We start from the raw sequence: 22,523 nt of genomic DNA on the forward strand, positions 1-22,523 counted from the left end.
CCCCTGTGCCTGCCCAGCAGCCTCGGCTCTCCGAAGCCTGGGGTATCACTTCCTGTTGCTCGGAGATCGTAGCCCAGCCCAGGCCCAGGCGGCCCTGGGAACTTCTCTATCCAGTGGCCTCATTCCTCCATCAAGGTCCGAACCCCAGCCTCGAGAAGGGGACCCTCCTCCAGGTTTGTCCTTCCCTGGGCACTCTTCTTTACCCCCGGTGCAACTTTAGAGTTCTCTTTAGAGTTTTAGAGTTGTCTTTACATCTTTTTAGCATCTCCTCTGTTTTAGTTAGGAATTCTGTACCTGAAACATCCATACCTCATTGTGTGGCTTCTGTCTCCTGATTGCTTCCAGAATGACACAAGGTCTAGGTTAAAGAATGAACGTTCGCGGCCAAGCAAGCTTGAGCAGTGGCGGACGAAACGAAGTCTAACAGGCTTCTGGACCCTGAGGTTACGGGAAGCTTTTAATATAATCTGCAGCGTAGATAATGGGCCACTTCTTTCACTGAGCCTGGTGAGAGACTAATGCTCAGTGTGGGGTGTGATCCATTACAACGAAATATCAGTCACAGAGAGCAAGAGACAGAGCCCGCAGGATTGTGAGCCTTTCACTTGTTCTGCGTTTACTATAACTCGAGTTAAATCAACCAATAAATTCCTATGTACCCAATACCTGCGTGGTGCACACACTTTGCTACACAAAGCCTAAGACTGCTTTGGTTTTGGTGGCTCACAGCCCGGAGGATGTAAAAGACACAAGGTTTACTTTAGCCCAATACATACGTTAAGCAAGAGGTGCCATCGGACAGCACATAATTAACTATAAAGAGGGTGATGGCAAGCGCTCAGAGGTCAGGAAGGAAAACAAACCACATATTTACTTGTATTGAGGATGCTTCCCGGATAACAGCCTATAACCCACTTTTTCTTTCCCTCCCTCTCTTTTCTGCTCTCAACCTCATTTTTCTTTTCTTTTCTTTTTTTTAATGTTTATATATTTTTGAGAGTCAGAGAGAGACAGAGTGCAAGCAGGGGAGGGGCAGAGAGAGAGGGAGACACAGAATCCGAAGCAGGCTCCGGGCTCTGAGCTGTCAGCACAGAGCCCAATGTGGGGCTTGAACCCACAAACTGTGAGATCACGACCTGAGCTGAAGTCGGACGCTTAACCCACCGAGCCACCCAGGTGCCCCCCCCCCCCACCTCATCTTTCCGAAGCAGCCTTATCAAAGTAGCACTTTACATCAGCCCAGTGCACGTAATTCTTGTCCTGAGGTCATGTGATTCTCCAGACACACTTTAGGGGCCCCGAGCTATGTGTTGCTCTCTTGTGACACCAAATGTGTGGGATCTCCACACCAACAACCAGTTCTCCAGTTCTCCAGCCCCTAGGTTGTGTGTCCTACAATTCAATTCCATTCTGACACTAACTGCCCAGAGTTAGTACAGACCCCACAGGCTGAAAGCTCAGTCCCACAGGATGGCCCCCACTCCAGATGCCAGTCTCAAGTTCCTAATTGTTACCCGTGTGACCAACTGGCTCCAAATCAGGGGTTCCCTTAACAACCTCCTTAGGTTCAGTAATTTTCTCGAACAGTGTGAGAAATAAGCCCACAGACCCAATCAAAGGAGGGACACGGAGACTTGGAGCACAGTGAAGCCAGGCTTTAACCAACGTTCTTGCAAGAGCAGGTGTCTGACGAACAGACACACTCAGGGCAGTTACAGCAGACAATTTATCTCCTAGCATGCAAGTCCCTCCCCTGGTTCTTCATTGGCTGAGCACTACAGAGGTAAGTCCCTCCCCTGGTTCCTCATTGGCTGAGCACTTCCTTACCCGGAAGTTGCCTGTGCCCCTATAAGGCAAAAAGTAGTCTGATTGGAACAAATGTACGTTCCCTGAGGGACACAGAGACTTTCGGTCCCTCCTCCCTTGGTTCTTTGGCACATGCTCATTGCAAAGCCCATGACAATAAGCCCGTGAAACGGAGAGGGGAAGAAGAACCAGGAAGTGAAGTGTCTAAGGGTTTGGGACTCCATTATGGGGGAACCCCCTGTTAATTAGCACAGCTTTTATCTAGTATTTCTGAAAACGAATCATCTCCCTTACTTCTCCCTCGGCTTGAACAGAACTCAGGAAAAGATTTTACTGACTAGATTACCAGTTTACTCTCAAGGATACAACTCGGGGAGTTCCAGATGGAAGATCTCCACGGGTCAGGGGATGGGGGGAAAGGGCGTGAAGCTTTCAAGCTCTCTGGGCGGCACCACCTTCCCAGGCACCTCCATGTGTTCAGCAACTCAAAAGCTTTCTGAATCCCATTTTTAGGGGATGTTATGCAGGCTTCATTAGGTCGGCAGCATTGATTAAATCAGTGGCCACTGGTGATTTAATCCAATCGCCAGCCCTCCTCCCCTCCTTGGAGGTTGGGCGTGGGACGGAAAGTTCCAACCTCCTAATCACACCGGTGGTTCCTATGGCAGCCAGCACCCATCCTGCTGTCTCAGGGCCCACCAAGGTCACCTTATTAGCATAGACTCAGGTACAGTCGAAAGGGGCTTGTTATGAATAATAAAATGTTCCCACTCAGGACCTTCCACTGGTTTTTGAAGCTCTGTGCTAGGTACGAGGCACAGACCAAATACATGTTGCTTATCTGGCAGGCATGCAAAGGCCCGGGCACTGTGCTGGGACCAGCAAGACAGAGAAACACAGTCTCCTGGAGAAGGCAGAGTGTCAAGGGACCACACAGGGCAAACCAATATGAGCAAAGCTGGAGGTAAACTGGGATCTTTGGGAGCAGAGAAGGGGCAGGTAACCCCGGCCAGAGAAAGTGGGGGGCAGGGGAGGATGATGCAAAGGAAGGCTCCAGGAGAAGGGTCACCCATCGCAGACCTGGCATGTAAGAAATGCCCCTCCAGAGGGACAGATTCTGTGCGGATCACTTTCAGAAGGCATCATGGTCTCTCTTAGGTTTCTTCGTGGCATATGGACCCCCCCCTTCCCCCCCAAATTAGACTCCTCCTCCAAGACCTGGTGAGATGACCACATTGGTGCATGACAGAAGACAAGTCTTCGACAGTCCGCACACTCTTTGTAAGAAAAGCATGGGCAAAGTGTTGGTAATTTGGGACGATTATGTTGCAACACAACGGAAAAATTGATCAATAAACCTCAAGTCAGGGCAGAAAAAGAGATTTATGTCATCCACCGTCAGCACTGGCTATATAGCCATATAGTTTGACACACTGGAAAATTTAATGAAGTGAAACCAACAAGCAGGATTATGTTGATGAGTCTTCAATAAAAGTCGTAAATGTTAAATTAGGCCATGTCGTTTTGATGTCGTAGATTTCTGGTTGCTCTCCCATGCACACAAAGCCTGAAGTTCTTCAGAGAGTATTATTATTGTAATTAGTATTTGGCAGGCAGATGCTGAGCTATCTGCCCCCAAGTCAGGTTCTTCCTGCTGTTGTTACTAACCCTGATTATCTCGAGCCTTCTGCCCCAAGCTGTCACCAAAGCCCAGACAAGCACATTCACGCGTGTCCCTTTATTAGTCCAAAGGTTGGGGAGGGGGGGAGCGGCCGCCTGTCTAAACCAGGCAGGGCCCTTTATCCCACACCCCCTGCCTTGTAAACCCATTTAGTACAGTTATATCAGGAAGTTTAATTAGCAGAAAACAAGTGGGGGTCCCGGCAGGAGCCCAGGCTGCGTCCCCCGCTGGGGCTGGATGTGTTTGAACAGGTGTTGGTGAGGCTTTTTGCACAAAGGACAGAGGACAGATCTGTTCCTCGGGAAAGAGAGACGCAAGGAAGCAAAGTTAGCGCTCTCTTGAAGTCTGAGGGTGCAAAAGTCCGAGCAAGAATCCTGAGATTTTTTTTGGGGGGGGGGGCTGCTTAAGTCACAGCACATCCCAAACCACGCGATCGGTAGGGAGCAGAATGTACAGATTGCCTTGAGTCTGGAGCAGGAGTTGGCGTGGCTTCCTCCAGAAATGTCCGGAGCTTCTTGGGAGATGGCCGAACACATGAACCAAACTCACGGTACTGTCAAAAAGGCAGGTAGGAAGGGGCACCTGGGTGGCTCGGTAGGTTAGGCATCTGACTTCGGCTCAGGTCATGATCTCGCAGTTCATGAGTCTGAGCCCCGTTCGAGTCTGTTCAAGTCAAGTCTGTGCTGACAGCTCAGAGTCTGGAGCCTGCTTCTGTGTCTCCCTCTCTCTCTGCCCCTCCCCTGCCCTCTCTCTCTCTCTCTCTCAAGAATAAATAAACATTAAAAAATTATAAAAATAAGAAAAAGTTTTTTTAAAAAGGGGGGTAGGGAAAATACAAGCAGGGTGCACAACCATGTACCCGTTAAAGGCACAATAGCAAGAGAAGAAAACTAACATTACATGAACACTACCAAATGCTAGGTGCTCTGACGTACACCAGCCCAGACGGTCTCCTCATAAACTCCATAAGGGGGGTAACTCTTAGGGAACTGAGGCTCAGAGACGTGGAAAAAACCCGTCTATGTCCCTCACCTGGCAAGAGGTCCAAAGCGAGGTTTATCGGATTCAGAAGTGCATGTGATGTTTCTACTAAGTCTTTGTCCACAATCCACTTTCATTTTCATTCAAGGTAAGGACTGGGAAGGCTACTAGTTTGGTTGAGGTTTATTTCTGTCTCGCTCTATTCCGGGTTATTACGTCCCTTACTCTGAGACCCCGGGTTTCCGGCACCGTCCCTCTCTGAAACATTGCCGGTCTCGTGTCGAAGGAATGAGCTCTGAGGGTCTCACCTAGACGATTAAATGCTCCAGCCTGAAGGGATAGTCATTACTTCCATCCACCACTCATTGGCGAGAATCAACCAATGGCTGCTTCCAACCACAAGGTGGTGGGGAAGCGGCCTCTTACCTACCATGTGTCTGGAAGGCCAAGAGCCAAAGTCCAGGGAACAGTACTAACAGATACCACGGAGTTGATGCAGACGTGGAGTTCTCAAGCCATGTGCTCTGGACTGAAGGTGCCCTCCAAAGTTCACGTTGAAATCCTAAACCCCATTGTGATCGTGTTAGGAGGTGGAGCCTTGGGAAGGATAACGGGGCCATGAGGACGGAGACCGTGTGATGGGATTAGTGCCCTCATAAGAAGACAAGGGAAGCTTGCCTCTCTCCACTCTCCCCCACGTGGGGATATAACGAGAACACGGTCATCTGCAAACCAAGGGTGGGCCTATCAACAGACGCGGGATCTACTGGCACCTTGATCTTTAACTTGCCAGCCTCCAGAGCCACGAGAAATAAATGTTTTCTGTTTAAGGCCTCCAGTCTCTGGTAACTTGTCACAGCAGCTGGAATGGACGAAGACATCATGTTCCATGGGATTCCTCAGGCCACTAGAGGGAGAAAGGAGAAGCCCAAACCCATCTCCTACTTTTTCTCTTCTGCATTTATAGAAAACAAACATTTCTATATTAAAAAGTCATAAAAATGGTTTTCGGTTTATATGCTATATAAACATATGTCCATGTTCCTTTCAAAACTAGCCCGGCCAGCTCTACTGTTCTGCACCCCCGACCCCCACCCCAGGGCCTCATTAAAACTTGTTCTAAGATAGGGATTCTCACCTTGGTTTTGCTTGAAAATCATGCAGATACTTGAAAAATCTTGATGATGCCCAGGCCTCACCCTAGACCAATTCCATCAGAACCTCTGAGCTTGGGGGCCAGACATAGACAACTCTGTAAGCTCCCCCAGATTATTCCTCCATGCACCCCATTGAGCACCAGGCAGACCCCAGAAGGAGTTTGAAACTCTGTGGGCTCGTTCTCATCTGCCAGGTGAGGGCCCTCGGAGAAGCCAGAGATGGGAGTTTGCCTCAGTAGTTACCCTGACTAATGGTTCCGGCTCTTTCCCAGCAGTGGGAGCTGGGAATAATGCGGGAAGAGGGCCATGGGAGGAGTGCCTAGGGAGGAGGGCCACTCTGGGCCAGGCCTGAGGAAGGCATGCTCCATGAGCACTGTCACTCTGAGCAGAGAACCAGGAAGCACACCTGGAGACAGGTGTCCTCCGTTGGGTCCCAGGTGTTTAAAACCCACATACACTCACACACACACACACACACACACACACACATCCACACTCACACACATCTTTCTTGTTCCACAAGGGCAAATTTTAGGGCAAATGAAATGCAGCCTTTGCCTTGCCCAATCTTTTCATGTTACATGAGAGGAAAAAGAAGCTTTGGAGAAGGTCAAGGAATAGGAGAAGCCCCCTTGGTCCCGGTCAACTCTCCTTAGCTCTATAAAGTACATTAGAAGGTGTTTTTGTTTTTTGTGTTTTCGAAAAAAATTTTTTAAAGTTTATTTACTTTTGAGAGAGAGAAAGAAAGAGAACACACACACACACACACACACACACACACACACACACGAGCGAGCAGGGAAGGGGCAGAGAGAGATGGAGACACAGAATCCAAACAGGCGCCAGGCTTTGAGCCATCAGCACAGAGCCCAATGCGGGGCTTGAACTCATAAACTGTGAGATCATGATCCGAGCTGAAGGCAGACACTTAACCCACTGAGCCACCCAGGCACCCCTGGTTTGTTTTTTAAGAATCCATTCTGTAGAAAAAGAGGCAACCCCGGATTCTTCTCTTGGTTGGCAAGGCAAGGAGAAGGGGCCCCTTTGCCCTCTCTTCCTGAACAACTTGTCCTGAAAATGGAACAAGAATCCTTCCAACTCCATGGGTGCAGTGAGGCTTGAGCAGGGTGCTGTGTGTAGAGGAGCTGGGCCATTGCCAGCACTAAGTGCTCACAAATGTCATCATTACGACCGATCGCTGACCTAGCAGGGGCTTTGTGACCTCACGTGACAGACGTGTTTCGCTGAGAGTATTTTCCCACTGGCAAGTTTGGGGAGGATGCGGAGGTTGGACACACACGGGCTCACACACGTACGGTGGCAAGTTCAGTTGTGACTTGTGAAGCTGGGTTCGTGCTCAGCTCTTTTTCCTATTGTGGGGGGAGGGGTGCCAGGCTCTGCGTCTCCCGGGAGGTTCAAGGTGCCAGGCCAAAAGCCTGAGGGCAGGTCCTCCCCCTGTGCATGGGGTGACTGCGCTACATGTCCCGCAGAGGTGGGGAGGGCAGGGCCACCGTGGGGAGAGAATGGGGCAGAGCCATCCCTAAGCACAGCTTTGGGCAGAAGCTCTTCGGTTGGGGTTCTGGGGGGTCCTCGACTTACTTGTTCTGGGTCCCTCTGAAAGTGACTGGGCCTCCCGGAGGGTGGCTTTGGGGCACACCTAGAGGCTCTTAGCCCCAGCAAGACCCCCCAGGGCCCAGGTGAGGCGCCCACAAGAACTGGACCTGGGCACCTCTTGGGGTGCCCGTAGTGAGCAGCATGGAAGGGAAAGGAGCCCCAACAATGCCTGAGTCCAGTGTCATTGATTTAAATACATAAACGTGCCTTTAAAAGGCACCTGGTTACCCAAGCAGTAGAGAAGAAAGAACTACAGAAATGTTTTCTAGAAAAGCAGAGGGTAGTTATTCTTAGGACTGAGGGAGAAGTCTGTGATTGGGAAGAAGTGTGGGGGTGCTTCTGGGGCTGACAGGGTTCTACCTCCTCTCCTGGGCGGGTATTATATTGTTGCTTAGAAGTCATCATGGGCACAGACCCATCCTGGTGGACCCTGGTGATCCTTCCATCACCCTCCAAAATCTCCAAAGTGGGAGGTGACCCAAGAGAGGCCATGTTCTCTCTCCCAGGTCTCAGCCAAGGAGGGGAAGCAGAGAAGGTCCAGAATTAAGGGAAGGAGGAAAAATGAAAGGTTCTTGGAGTTTCTCTGGCTGCGTGTGGGGCAATGATTTGCTTGAGTCCAGGCCACTCCTGGCTGCCAGGGCAGGCTACTTCCTGGCCCTGCCCAGAGGCTGGCTAGGCCTCCCCCTAAGCGGGTAAGGGTGGGGTGCCGAGGGTGTCTCTGCAAGGGCTGCTGTGGGTTGTCACTTCGTCCCTCTGTTGATCGATCACTCTCAGACTCCAGAACCCCGTCCCCAGTCATCTCCAAGGCCTGGCGGTCAGCCCACTGGGAGCCACCTGGGTCTGGCCTCTCAGGATGCCATGACTCGTCCTTTGGCTGGCTTCCTCCAAACACAGCCCCCCCCCCCCCCCCCCCCCCCCGCCATCATGCCCTCTCTGAAATTAACCCCCAAGGGCATCTAAATTTGTGCATTGTCTAGCAAATTCCTCTTGTCATTGTTTTCTAATTATATTTTGCCAGATTTACTTATAATTAATGATGCTAAAACAGTGAAGTGTCATGTTTTCCTATCAGATCGTCAGAGATTACAGATCACTGATCAAGTGATTACCTTGATTACCTTGATTACTAATCAAGTGTTACCATCAAGTGGTGGTAACACTCTGTGAAGTACAAACTGGCACAAACTTTTTAGTGGATGATTTGGCAACATCTACCAATATTGAAACCATGCATAGCTTTTGACCCCTCCTCTTCCCACCCCTCTACAGATGTGTGTATCTACATTATACCTTCATAACTACGAGGAGATGTTCATCATAACATTATTTGAAACAGCAAACGGTGAAACAATTATTGGAAACAACCTAAGTAACCGCAAAGTTGGGCATTCATCAAATAGTGTGTGGCACATCCAAACAATGGAATACAATGCAACCATTAAAAAGAATGAGGTTTTCCAGTATTAACATGGGAAAACATCTGTGATTTATTGTTAGGTTTACAAAAGCAAGTTAAAGACTATAGTATGTAACACATTAAAAAAAAAAAATCAGACACCTTTTTAAGGATCTGTATCTACACTCCTAAATCCAGGTGAAATCTGGGCCTGGATGACACAAAACAATTCCAACAGCATTCCCTCCGGTGAGTGAAGTGTTATGGTTTAATAAAAATCATTATCTACAACACCTAAGCTTTGTGTTTCTAACTTAAAGCGTAATGGGATTTCAAAACCAGACAAAGACCCCACTAAAGAGGAGAACTACAGACCAGTCTTCTTGATGAACATGGATGCAACGATTTTCAAGATACTGCAAACCGAATCCAACAAAATGTTAAAAGAATTATTCATCACAATCAAGTGGTATTTATTCCTGGGCTGTGGAGTTAGGTCCAATATCTGCAAATCAATCAATGTGATACATCACATTAATAAAAGAAAAGAACCACATGATCCTCTCAATAGAGGCAGAAAAAGCATTTGACAAAGTACAGCATCATTTCTTGCTAAAGACCCTCAAGAAAGGAGGTATAGTAGGAACATACCTCAAGATCATAAAGGCCATATAAGAAAGACCCACAACTAATATCATCCTCAATGGGGAAGATCTGAGAGCTTTCCCCCTGAGGCTAGGAACACGACAGGGATGTCCACTCTCACCACTGTTGTACAATATGGGGTTGGAAGTCCTAGCCTCAGCAATCGGACAACAAAAAGAAGAAAAAGGCATCCAAATTGGCAAGGAAGAAGTCAAACTTTCATTCTTCTCAGATGACATGGTACTCTTTCTACGATTACGTGGAAAACCCAAAAGTTTCTACCAAAAAACTTCAAGAACCGGGGCGCCTGGGTGGCTTGGCCGGTTGAGCGTCCGACTTTGGCTCAGGTCATGATCTCGCAGTCCGTAGGTTCGAGCCCCGCATCGGGCTCTGTGCTCAGAGCCTGGAGCCTGTTTCAGATTCTGTGTCTCCCTCTCTCTCTGCCCCTCCCCTGTTCATGCTCTGTCTCTCTCTGTCTCAAAAATAATTAAACGTTAAAAAAAAAACCAAAAAACAAAAACCTTCAAGAACCGATACATGAATTCAGCAATCACAGGACATAAAATCAATGGACAGAAATCAGTTGCATTCTTATACACCAACAATGAAGGAGCAGAAAGAGAAATCAAGGATTGATCCCATTTACAATTGCACTGAAAACCATAAAATACCTAGGAATAAACCCAACCAAAGAAATAAAAGATCTGTATGCTGAACACTATAGAAAGCTTATGAAAGAAATTGAAGAAGACACAAAGAAATGGAAAAACATTCCATGCTGATGGATCAGAAGGACAAATATTGTTAAAATGTCAACACTACCCCCAAGCAATCTATACATTCCACACAATCCCTATCAAAATAACACCAGCATTCTTCACGGAGCGAGAACAAATAATTCCAAACTTTGTATGGAACCAGAAAAGACCCTGAATAGCCAAAATAATGTTAAAAAAGAAAGCTGGAGGCATCACAATTCCAGATTTCAAGCCGTATTACAAAGCTGTAACCATCAAGACCGTATGGTACTGGCACAAAAACAGACACATAGATCAATGGAACACTTTTCCAAAGAAGATACCCAGATGGCTAACAGACACATGAAAAGATGCTCAACATCACTCATCATCAGGGAAATACAAATCCAAATTACAATGAGATACCAGCTCACACCTGTTCGAATGGCTAAAATTAACAACTCAAGAAACAACAGATGTTGGTGAGGATGTGGAGAAAGGGGAACAGTTTTACATTAGTGGTGGGAATGCAAACTGGTGCAGCCACTCTGAAAAACAGTATGGAGTTTCCTTCAAAAATTAAAAATAAAGCTACTTTATAACCCAGCAATTGCATTACTAGGTATTTACAGGAGTGCTGTTTTGAAGGGGCACATGATCCCCAATGTTTATAGCAGCACTATGGACAATAGCCAAAGTATGGAAGAGCTCAAATGTCCATTGACTGATGAATGGATGAAGATATGGTGTGTGTGTGTGTGTGTGTGTGTGTGTGTGTGTGAGTGTGTGTGTATTAGAATATATTACTTGGCAATCAAAAAGAATGAAATCTTGCCATTTGCAACAACATGGATGGAACTAGAACGTATCATGCTAAGTGGAATAAGTCAGTCAGAGAAAGACAAATATATAATTTCACTCATATGTGAAATTTAAGAAACACAACAGATGAACACAGGGGAAGGGAAGGAAAAATAAGATAAAAACAGAAAAGGAGGCAATAAGAAACTCTTAACTACAGGATAGAAACCGAGGGTTGCTGGAGAGGTGTTGGGTGGGGGAATGGGTTAAATAGTTGATGGGCATTAAGGAGGGCACTTGTTGGGATGAGCACTGGGTGTTATATGTAAGTGATGAATCGCTAAATTCTATTCCTGAAACCATTATTACACTAACTTGGATTTAAATAAACATTTTTAGAGAAGGTAATGAGAAAAACATTTTTTTAATTTTGATTCTGACAGGTTAACAGATCCTCCCCTTCTTCCACAGCCAACCCCCTTCCCAACCCTCTAGAGCTTCCCATATCCTGAAATACCAGGAAGTACTCTCATCTCCCAAGTAGGGATAGAGATTTAATTAAGAGACTGCTTAGCAAGCAGGAAGTGTCCAGAGGAGGTATAAACAAAGGGTGTGCCTCCTAAATAGCCATTGGTCCCTCCACCCGTCCTCTGTTTTGCAAAGACATCTTTGTGTCTTTCTTTAATCCAATCGTCCCCCTCGATAGAGAAACCTTCGAATTCGCTGGCTGCAGTCCCCTCTAGAACCGCCATTGGCCACACATTCTCTGGGCTCCTTTGTAACTTACCCCTTCCTCAGCAACTCTGTGACAGTCCCCATGTCAAGCCTTGAGGAAAGAGGTTAGGAACTCCTTAAAGGATTTATCTCAGCTGAAATACAAGCTCTTCACCACTGCCGTCCCCAGGTTTCCACAACTGGCTTGTTCCATCTCCTCCTTGAAAGGTCTCCTTCCCATGAGACCCCGTTTCTAGAATTTTCCTCCCCAACCAAGGCCCATCTCCTTTTACTGAGACTCTTTGTTGACTCTTTTCTCCCACAAGATGGCGCCTTCCTTGAGGGGACCTCAGGAGACTCCAGTCTTTCCAAGATTATACTGCCTGGAACTTGGAAGCATTCAAGATTTATTGATGAAGTTGAGAGAAAAAAAGAGAAACAGGAAGGAAGGAAGGGAGGAAGGAAGGAAGGAAGGAAGGGAGGGAGGAAGGAAGGAAGGAAGGTGGAGGGAGGGAAGGAAGAGAAGAGGGGATATTTTCCTTTTTTGCAACAGGGTAGACAATCTAGTTCATTTCAATATTGGTCCTCAGCCTTGATTTTTTTTTTTTTAACTTTTCCTTCCTTTTCTTCTCCTTGACTTCCCTCCATGACTTTTTTCTTTTCTCATCAGTCACTGCCAAGCTCTCTTATGGTCTGTCTTCTCAGCCAGTCTGTCTCAACAATAACAAGCAGCCATTTATAAAGCTCCATGCCAGTAGTTTACTACCTCCTACGTCCTTGATTCAGTACTCTGAGATAGGTGTTCTCCCCATTTTACAGAGAGAAGCTGAGGCTACTGGGGGTGGAGCTAAGATTTAATCCTAGGTTTATCCAGTACCAGAGCCCCTGCACACAACCCCAGTGCTCAGATTTACTTTACTCCCATTGCCTGCCCAGCGGGGCCACATTCACACCCGCCACCTTGAAGTGACATCTGCTTGGACACGCCATCCTGGCCTTTCCCACTCTGGAATGGAATCAACACAAGAAAAGTCAAGATAAGCGCTTGATTCTTCTATTTATTAATAGGCGAAATAGTGCTGTGGGGCCCTCCAATACCACCTCCGGGCAACTAGCAGGTTTTTTGAGTATTTTTTTAATTGGTGTGTCTGATTTGTTGTTGCTGTTTTGAACTCAGAGATTTTCATACCTTCGTTCTGCTTCAATTTCTTGGAGTCCTCATTTATTTCTTCAATGGTTGATGTTCAAACTCTTCCATTTTAGCCCATGGGAACCTTTCAAATTGACTCTTGGGTTCTTCCCACAGAACCTAGTAGTCTCTGATGGTTTCTTTGCTTTTAGGCTGGACAAGATGTCCCAAACTCATCTTGTACATTTCCTTCCCCTAGAACGAGAGGACCTCCAATTCCTCTAATCGTTGCAACAACGTGGATGGAACTGGAATGTATTATGCTAAGTGAAATAAGTCAGTCAGAGAAAGACAAATATGATTTCACTCAGATGTGAAATTTAGGAAACACAGCGATGAACCCATGTCAGATTATAGTCTCATATTTAGAGAGAAGTATACATTGCTGCTGGGATTAGTGATTTTGTTGTTGCTGCTGTTACTGACAGGAGAAGCAGTTAGGTTCGTTAGTTTCGGCTTTATTTGCATATTTTTGAGATCCTTTGTTTTCTTTTTCTTTTTTTCCTTTCGTTTGTAAAAAATGTAAAATGTCTACATTTTCTGGTTAAAACTATGAAACAAGATACATTCGAAAAAGCCAATGTCTCCTGCTTTTTTGTCCCTCCTGTTCTATCCCTCCACTTATAGGTAAGCAATTTTAATTTATATTTGGTTCATCCTCTGTTTATCCTACTTGAAAATACAAGTAAATGTGCATATCTATTTATCATTTACTCATACATATATATTTACACAGAAGATAACATATGATACATTCTCTTCTATACTTCTGAACGTGTTTCTCATATCCATAACTAAACATTGGATGAAAAAAGCAAAGAATTGTCTTGGAATCGACCTCATTGCTTTATATAGTGCTCTCACACTGCTGTTTCAGGGCACAAGGTACCTTGGGACAGGGGAGAGAGAGGGTGGCTGAACAGGGTGACTCTGGGACCACCATTATTTCAGCCAGAGCAGCCACATTCCTGTTCCACATATTTGGAATTCCTATCAAATTTGGTCTGAAAAACAGTCCCCACTTTTTTTTTGGAAAAATCCAAAGAGAAAATGGTCACAGGCTAATTACCAACCCAAACTCCCTGATCCTGGTCTCTGAGAGGCTGTCCAGAGAGCACACGCTTCGTGTTAACTTTACTAGGCTGGCATAATCTTACTGTCTAGGGTTGCCTAAGCTTGAGTCCCAAGAAAACCCTGGTGGAAGAGAAACACTCATCTGTTCAGCAACTGAGTGAAGGACTTGACAAATCATCTCGTCCACATTGTCATTTGAGGGAATCTATTTTGCACATTTAGGAAACATCTTTAGCTCTAAGGAAGGGAACAAGAAAATACAAAGGCAGTTGAAGAGGCCGCTAGCATTTAAAGCAAAGTGTCCTTTTGCCTTGAGTGTATAAATCAAAAGCGCTTTCCAGATGGGTTCCTGAATTCACTCAAGAACTGGCAGCCAATGAAAGATAGGCTTGCAGACTGACTCTTTTGTACTATTTGCCATACCTTCCTCTTCCACCTGTGAACTCCATGCATACGCAGACTTAACCCACACCCATGGGCAGGTCTCACTGGACATGTCATGGCTGTACCACTGGCTCCTGACACAATGCCCAGCGCTTAGTAGGTGCTCAATAAATACATTTGGAATGGATGAATGAATGTAAATATTCCTCTTTGTCCTCATGAACCCATCGGAAAGGCGTCATAAATTTGGCTCATCACCGTTAAAGGACTGTTGTGGTTAGGATTGTGTCCCTCCGTCCCGCAAATTATGTGTCAAAGCCCTAACCATCCCCAGTACCTCAGAATGTGACTGTGTTTGGAAAGAGGGTCTTTAAAGAGGTGATTAAAGTAAAATGAGGTCATATGGGTGGGTCCTAATCCAACATAAAGAAATCATAAAGATCATAAAGAAATTAGACCAGAGACATGCACGCACACAGAAGAAAGGCCATGTGAGGACACAGTGAGACAGTGGCCATCTACCAGCCCCGGAGAGAGACCTCAGAGGAAAGCAAACCTGCTGACACTTTGATCTTGGACTTCCAGCCTCCGGGAACATGAGAAAATAACTTTGTTGGTTAAGCTGGCCAGTCTTTGGTATGTTGTTACAACAGCTCTAGCGAACTCTTACGATTGCCAATCTCTGCCCCAGACCATGGCAGAAGCGATGTCAAAGAAACATTTTTTCGTGGTTCGCATTTCCCGTTCCCATATCATATAAGCCAGAAGAAAATTGTTCTCAGTATGTGTTTCGCGGTGCTTTGAAATCCACAGTGTATCTATGTGACTGGCCTCGCTGTAAGAAAGCCCTTTGTGAGGTCATCACGTCACTCTTGCCAAAGCTGCACAGATGGACACATGCAGGCTTTTAAAAACCCTTGAGAAGACACCATGCCTCACTTTGCAAACCCTCTTTTAAGAAACATCATTACCAGAAATCCATTCGATAACATCAAGAGGAAGCGATGCCTCCAATATTTGAAAACGCTGAAAACACTGCAAAATGATGGATTTAAGACCATATATTTTGGAGAAACCAATATTGCCGAGAGTCTTGTCACCGGAGAAGATTTCAGTGACGGGTGTTTCATGCAAACTCCAACTTGGTGTATCGTGCATGCTGGTGGTAGTCAAGGATGGGTGCCTTGGAAGTACCAGACGTTCCTTAGAGATGAGGTATGCATCAAACAGGAAGACAGCCTCTTCTCTGAGTTCTGTGATGTGGCGAGGAAGGCCTACGGGAAGTGCGCCATTGTGGTCAAAGAGAGAAGGCAGCAAGACAAGAAGAAGCCAGAGGAAGACAAAGAGCCAGAGGCCCAGATCCATGCCCCATCGGTCATTAACCTAACGAGCCTTGTGTGTTGCCCGGAGGTAGCCAAGTCCTGTGGCCACGAACTACTCTCTCTGCCTTCCCTTTACAATTACCTAAACCCTTTAGACTCAGCCTGGTCTTCTTTGAAATGGTTTATCATCAATAACAGAAAGGAGTTTTGCTTTCAGTACATTGACAGTGTCTATTCTTACCAGTACATACTTGTCAGAGATTTAATTAGCAAAGGGATTGAAAGGATAAACCCAAGCAAATGGAAAACCCTAACCAACAAAGTGCGGAGATGGGAAAACTACTATCTTGGTAAATTTTCTTAAGGGTGATTCCTCTAACAAGCGGTTGGGACCATGCTACGGGCAGTCGTTACCAACTCTGCTGGGCTCGACTCTGGACCACTGCAGCCAAAGATACTTCAACAACGACCTCACAGGGATGCTGTGAGGACTGAGGTTTCTAAGAGTGTTGGCAAAGTGCTGTAGGTTTACTGGAGGTTCCATTAAAGCTTGTTGGTGAATTAGGGAATCTCGACTCCCATCTTGTTAAGGCCATCTTGAGGGCTGGTCAGTGGGAGGATTACAACTAAGCCCAAAGGAGCTTGATGGGGAGCAGGGGTGGTCAGAGCTAAAGGTTGTGTGGTCGAAACTTTTAGGTCAGAAAGACAAAGAACCAAGTGTGCGGTCACAAAAAGGTTGAAATAGTGTGCCAACCAGCTTGAGCCACCAATATAATCTACAGGGAACCAGTTTGCCATCAGTAGGAGATGTGGTCCAGACAGTGGCTAAACAGGCTTTTTGCTTCCCGTTGCTCGAAAAAAAGGCGTCGGAGGGTGAGTGAGAGACAAGGAGGTTCCAAGGAGGTGAAAACCCATCCAGATGCTCCAAGGTAAGTTGGTTGTCCCATAAAGCACCTAGAAAGCTGTAACAGGGATTGATTCAGCTGGGAGTTGGTGGGTGAACAGGTGAAGTGAACAGGAGTCTGTGGAACCCGTTAATCCAAGAATCCTCCAAGAATCAAGAGATCATGTAACTTGCTCTGGGGTGGAGGAGTGAAGATTTAAATGAAGAGTTCACGGGCACCTGGGTGGCTCAGTCGGTTAAGCATCCGACCTCAGCTCAGGTCATGATCTCATGGTTCCTGTGTTCGAGCCCCGCGTCGGGGTCCGTGCTGACAGCTCGGAGCCTGGAACCTGCTTCGGATTCTGCGTCTCCCTCTCTCTCTGCCAAGTGCCCTGCTCGTGCTCTCTCTCTCTTTCTCTCAAAAATAAATAAACATAAAAAAATTTTAAAAATTCAAATCCAAAGATCACGTGCACAGCCATTATTCACGCTGCCTCTCTACTACTGGGCATTCATTTAATCCCATAATGACCCCATCAGGTAGGTTCTACCATTTCCCCACTTTACAGGTGAGGAGACGGAGATGTTTTGAAGTCAGAGTCTAAAGCCCACAGGCCTAACCACCATATTTGGCTTTGTTCCCGGAGTATTTGGCGTTTTTTTCCCTCCCACAACATGGCGACACCAGGCGACACCAGCTGACAAAGCAGCCGCCTCCAAGTGGACACCCACAACAAAAAGATATTTCAACACAAAATTGAGCAAGAGGCAGGATGCCTTGCAAAAACACATTATTTTGCAGTGAGAGGGGAACCATGGAAGACTTTTAAGGTTCTCAAACAAGATAAACCAACGGACGCTATTTTTGTTTGAATACCACAATGATCTAATAAGATGAGTTTGGGGTCCTCTTCCCTTGAGACCTGGTTTCATCATTAGGAAGGCACTTAGGGGAAAGAGACGTCAGTATAACCAGAGAGATCAAAAGGACCCCCTTTAATGTGCAACTTAGTTACATAATACTGGATGCAAAATTAAGAAATGCTGCATAATACCAAGCGTGGAAACTTCCAGCAGAAAAGTCATGGAAAGTACGCTGGGCTTTGGGAGTCGGATAGACCTAGGTGGAATCTCAAGTTTCCAGCTTATGAACCAGGGGACTTTGGACAAGTTACTTCACTTCCCTGAGGCTCAGTTAACTCATTAGTCAACTAGGGTTGAGGGCTTTAAAACTCTTAGCGCAAGCCATGCCTGGCACCTCCTGAGTGCCCCATCAACTGAAGCTCCTGTTATTATAGTCCAAGCTGAGGGCCGGCAAGGATGCCCACGGTTAGACCTGATGTTGCTGACCTCATTTCCTTTTCACTCTTTGGGGAACATTCCTGCTGCTTTTCATCACCAGGGCATAACGAGAGTAGACGCATCTGAAGATACTTTGATCAAAGGAACTTTGTTCTCTGGCATTTCTTTTAAGACCATCTGTGATGGGTTAGGCAGCTGATGGTAATAAGAGGTTTCTTCTGATGGGGAGGACAGGAGGATGGTGAGCATAGCCAGGACTCTTCGAGACCAATCGCGTGCTACGCCTGAATGAAACAAACAGTAAGGTAACGAGGCACAGCAACCCTGCGTGTGTGGACGAGTCCTCTGGAAGAGACTTCATGAGGTCAGAGGAGCTGCTGTCTCGCTAAGAGGTCGGCTGGTGAGGTATCCCTTCCTCTTCGGCCCTCACCGTCACCCACAACCACATCCCCGCTCTGTCTCCATGGACCATGGTGACTCCCAAGGAGGTGGTGTGTTGGAACGGTCTGTCCTAAAATGAGCCCAAAAGCAAATAGGCAAATGGAGCTGGAGCCCAGTGGATCCTGCCTTGTCCACCCGAGGAAGGTCCAAGGCCTACCCAGGAGGTGCAGACTCCTTCCATGTGTGATCGTTTTAGACATACAAACCATTTTCACGTACTTGACCTCACTCAGTTTAGACGGTCACCCTATATATAGGCAGGGCAGTGATCCTTAAGCTCATCTGCCCATGAAGACAAGTCTAGGCGGTAACTGACTCCCTTAGGGACACCTGTAGTGACAGGAAGGTCAGGCAGAATGCACGTCTTCTCAAGTAACCTTCGCGCCCGTCTCTAGCAGGCTTCGTGGGTTGGTTAGGATTAGGTCATGCTGTGAGTAGTGGAGACCTAACCCACAGAGATTTAACAGAGAAGGCACCCCGGGGAGCTCCTGGGTGGCTCAGTCAGTTAAGCGTCTGGCTCTTGATTTTGGCTCAGGTCATGATCTCCCGGTTCATGGGATCGAGCTCTGCACTGGGCTCTGTGCTGGCAGCACGGAGCCTGCTTGGGATTCTCTCTCTCCCTGTCTCTCTCTCTCTCTGCTCCTCCCTTGCTCAGGCATTCTCTCTCTCTCTCTCAAAAAATAAACACAAAACAAAATTTTTTAAAAGAAGGTACCCCACCTCCACCACAGAAAAATCAAGAAGTGCCAAGGTGGCAGCTCAGGGCTAATATGATGGATCCACGGTCATCAAGAACCCAGAGTCCTTCCACTGTCCTAACATGGTTCCATCCTCATTGTCCCAAACGGCTGCTGAACAAGCCACTGCATCAGCATTTCAGAGGCGGGAGGCGGGGGGCGGTGGGGGGAGCACTGACAGGTCACACATCTGCACCCCCAGCCTGGCGCCTTCATTCTGGGCTCCCCCGGTGGGGTCTCCAGGCTCCTTGCGGGGAAGGGGAAGGCTTGGGGACACTTCGCCCCACTCTGACTTCTCCACTCCAGGACCTTCCCTCTGGCCTCCCACCCACACCCCGGGGGGCCCTGAAACCACCAGAGCCTTTGTTTAGGGAGCAGCTCTCTGTCTGGGCGGATCCACCTGACCCCTGGCAGGTGCACGGGGGGGTTGGGAACGGAACGGGGCAGGCCGGCCCTTCCTCCTCACTTTAGACTCTTGCTGGTGCCATCTGGTACCCTCAGAGTAAGTGGTTAAAGGCTTAACTCTTCCATTTGGAGCCTGTTGCCTCGATCAGCTCCTCGGACGGCTGGCAGCTCAGCCCCCTCTCTCAGCTCAGCTGAGCCGCTGGGGCCCCGGAAGCAGGGAGACACCACAGAGGCTACGGGGGAACAGGGAGGAGGGTGCCTCCGTCCGAGGGGAGAAGGCAGAGGGAGAAGGGATTGTGGAGTCTGGCCCCTCAAGGGCAAGACACAGGGGGCTCTCCCCGCTGCACGCAGCACCCCTCCCACGTTGGGAGCAGAAGGCCTTGTGCCAAGCCGGAGGGGAAACTGAGGCCACCGCCCTGGCTTCCAAGGCCTTCAGTGCCTGGTCCCCAGATGACCCCCCTCCTCGGGCCCTCCCTGCTTCCTCGCACAGCCGGTCCCCCTTCCTCTGTCTCCTTCAGCCCTGATGGAGCTCAAGCTTCCCCCTTTCAGAAAAACTTTTCCGTCCATCCTGCCTTCCCCCAAGGCTACCGAGGTTCCTCTCCCCTCCCGGGAGGTACTCAGCCTGCTGCAAAGTTGGGGATCACAGGACAATTCTACAGGAGCCCGATGCGGGGCTCGAACTCATGAAACCGTGAGATCATGACCTGAGCCAAAACCAAGAGTTGGAAGCTTAACCGACTGAGCCACCCAGGCGCCCCTCTAATATATTTTTTAAAGGTTTTATTTTTAATTTAATTTAATTATTCTTATTTTTTTAAATGCTTATTTATTTTTGAGAGAGAGAGAGAGAGAAAGATGGAGTGTGAGTTGGGGAGGGGCAGAGAGAGAGGGAGACGCAGAATTGGAAGCAGCCTCCAGGTTCTGAGCTGTCAGCACAGAGCCCAATGCAGGGCTCGAACCCACGAACCTGAGATCATGACCTGAGCCGAAGTCGGACGCTTAACTGAGTCCCCCAGGCACCCCAGGAATCTGCATTTGAAACTGCCTCTCGTGTGTGCTCACGTTGGAGAACCCATCCTGCATTCTTGTTTCCCTCCAGACTCTCTCCATTATCTCCCGGCTTCGCTCCCACACAGGGGCGACCGGGGACCGGCGCCCAAGAGGCGATGTCGAGGAACATCCACGTGATCAAGTCAGGCGAGACGTCCTGCTATCAAGGCCCAGGCATCTAGAAACCATCGGGACTAGGGCACCCGGGGGTCCGATGAAGTCAGCGGAGCGTCCCACTTCGTCTCAGGTCGTGATTTCCCGGTTCCTGAGTTCGAGCCCCGCATCCGGCTCGTTGCTGTCAGTGCAGAGCCCGCTTTGCATCCTCTGTCCCCCTCTGCCCTCCCCACGCTTGTGCTATCTCAAAAATAAATATTAAAGAGAGAGAGAGAGAGAGAGAGATCGTCGAGACTGAATCATTTAGGCAGCTATGTTTCCGCAGAGATGAGAATTTGGATACTCTTCGGGGGAGAGGTAATGCTTTTTAACACACTCAAGATATTTTCGTTTGAACTATTCAGTTCCTGAAATACATCATATATGTCTCTGCCTCTCTGCCTCGATAAGCAAAGTAGTTGAACCTTTTCTTAGTGACTAAGGTCATCCTTGTGAACGTAAAGTCATAACGTGCGGTGGTCCCGGTGTGGGGCCGTCGGCCACTGTGTCGTCTGGCACTAGGTGATGGTACAGTGACTTCTCAGGCTCGGTCCGCTTCACAAAGACCACCTCTTTCGTGCCGAGGCATTTCTCCTGCGAACAGCCTTTTCATTTCTGCTTCCGATATGTTATCAGCTTGAAACCAATAGAGAGGGGTTAGGACAAGTCTAATAAGATTAAATGGGATCTGTGTAAGGGGTCCCGGAGCTCCCCTGGGGGGAGAGAATAGGTTTCAGTTTTCGCTCTCAGAAACCTCTTCCGGCTGCCCGGGGGCGGTCTTCTTGTGGATCCACTCACAGTTAAGGTCGGAGAGCTGCTGGATCGCCGCAGACCGGCTGGGGTCCTGGCTGTGGGCTGCACCGATCTCTCTGTCCTGTCCACCTACATTCATCCACGCACAGCCTGCATCCCGCCAATTATTTAAACTCAAACAATACATCTACCGACTTTGTGTGTGGTTAATGGTTTAAGCAGTTCAATCCTTAGGTCACCCTCTACCAGATTTTCCAAGATAACCCCATGTTCCACAAATTCCCCAGTTGTCAGTCCCCTAGGAAAGCACCTGTTTAAAATAAACGTGGATCATCTGGTTGGGCAGATTGACTCTCCGGGAAAAGGATACAGCCCCCCTCCTAGGATTGACGAGGCAGCCAGCAGGGGGTGCACGTGGGAGGAAAGGTACCCAGAGGTACCCCGTGTGCTGGAAGCCAGGGATGCCCTAGACCTGCAGAGAGGGAAGGAAGCAGAGACAGAGGTCCCAGGCCAGGGTGGGTGGGTCGCCTGCCAGGCTGGAGAGGGCACCCCGACAAAGGCGGGAGGGTTGGCCGTGGCCCAGGGTCAGTTCTGGACCCCACCTGAGGAACTCGGGGAACGTGGGGACCAGGGCGCAGAAATCCTAGGGCATTCCACTTCTGTTCTGGGTCTGTTTGTGCTCCACGAGACCCAGGCCACATGGGCTCTGGGGATTTGTAGCTTGTTGGGTCAGAACCAATTCTGTACCTAGAATTTGATCCTATGTCAATGCTGCTTCCTAAATTGTGGCTAAGAGCATCCAGTAACCACAGTAAAATTTAAGAACGATAGAATTCCTTTTACCTCTCTGGTTTAAAATTCGAAGTTCTGTCAACCGGGGCCGGAGTGGGCTGGACACCCATTAATACACAGCTGCTCCCTGAATGCAGGGGTTAAGGATGCCAGTCCCCTGCGTAGTCAAAAATTCACCTGTATTCTTCGTAAAACTTAATAGCCTATCGTTGACCAAAAAGTCTTACTGATGGACATAAACAGTTGATTAACACGTCTGTTGTGTATGTATTACACAATGGATTCTTTTCTCTTCATCTTTCATATCAGCTCTTATTCTGCAAATGGTTACATGTCATTTCTGACCATGAATTTTAAAAATGGTTTCTTCCAATTTTACTTTTGAATAATTTATTGTCAAGTTAGCTGATATACAGTGTATACAGTGCAGTCTTGGCTTCGGGAGTAGATTCCTAGGATTCATTTCTTACATACGACACCCAGTGCTCATCCCAACAAGTGCCCTC

The 22,523-nt window shown here is 47.8% G+C and overlaps 1 protein-coding gene and 1 long non-coding RNA gene across 2 annotated transcripts; both read left to right on the plus strand.

The window, feature by feature from the left end:
* Positions 1-6,720: 6,720 nt before the first annotated feature.
* LOC109249744 (uncharacterized) lies at positions 6,721-8,928 on the plus strand. The gene is made up of 2 exons (XR_002072740.2): positions 6,721-6,957; positions 8,509-8,928. It is a non-coding gene; the product is annotated as an uncharacterized LOC109249744 (long non-coding RNA).
* Positions 8,929-13,520: 4,592 nt separating this feature from the next.
* Positions 13,521-16,062, plus strand: CUNH21orf140 (chromosome unknown C21orf140 homolog). The gene has a single exon (XM_019420263.2). The coding sequence runs from the start codon at positions 15,110-15,112 to the stop codon at positions 15,863-15,865; it is 756 nt and encodes a 251-aa protein (XP_019275808.1). The 5' UTR covers positions 13,521-15,109; the 3' UTR covers positions 15,866-16,062.
* The last annotated feature ends 6,461 nt before the right edge of the window (positions 16,063-22,523 follow it).

Source organism: Panthera pardus, unplaced genomic scaffold (assembly GCF_024362965.1).
Source record: "Panthera pardus isolate Hobbes unplaced genomic scaffold, ASM2436296v1 HiC_scaffold_16, whole genome shotgun sequence".
Classification (NCBI taxonomy): domain Eukaryota; kingdom Metazoa; phylum Chordata; class Mammalia; order Carnivora; family Felidae; genus Panthera; species Panthera pardus.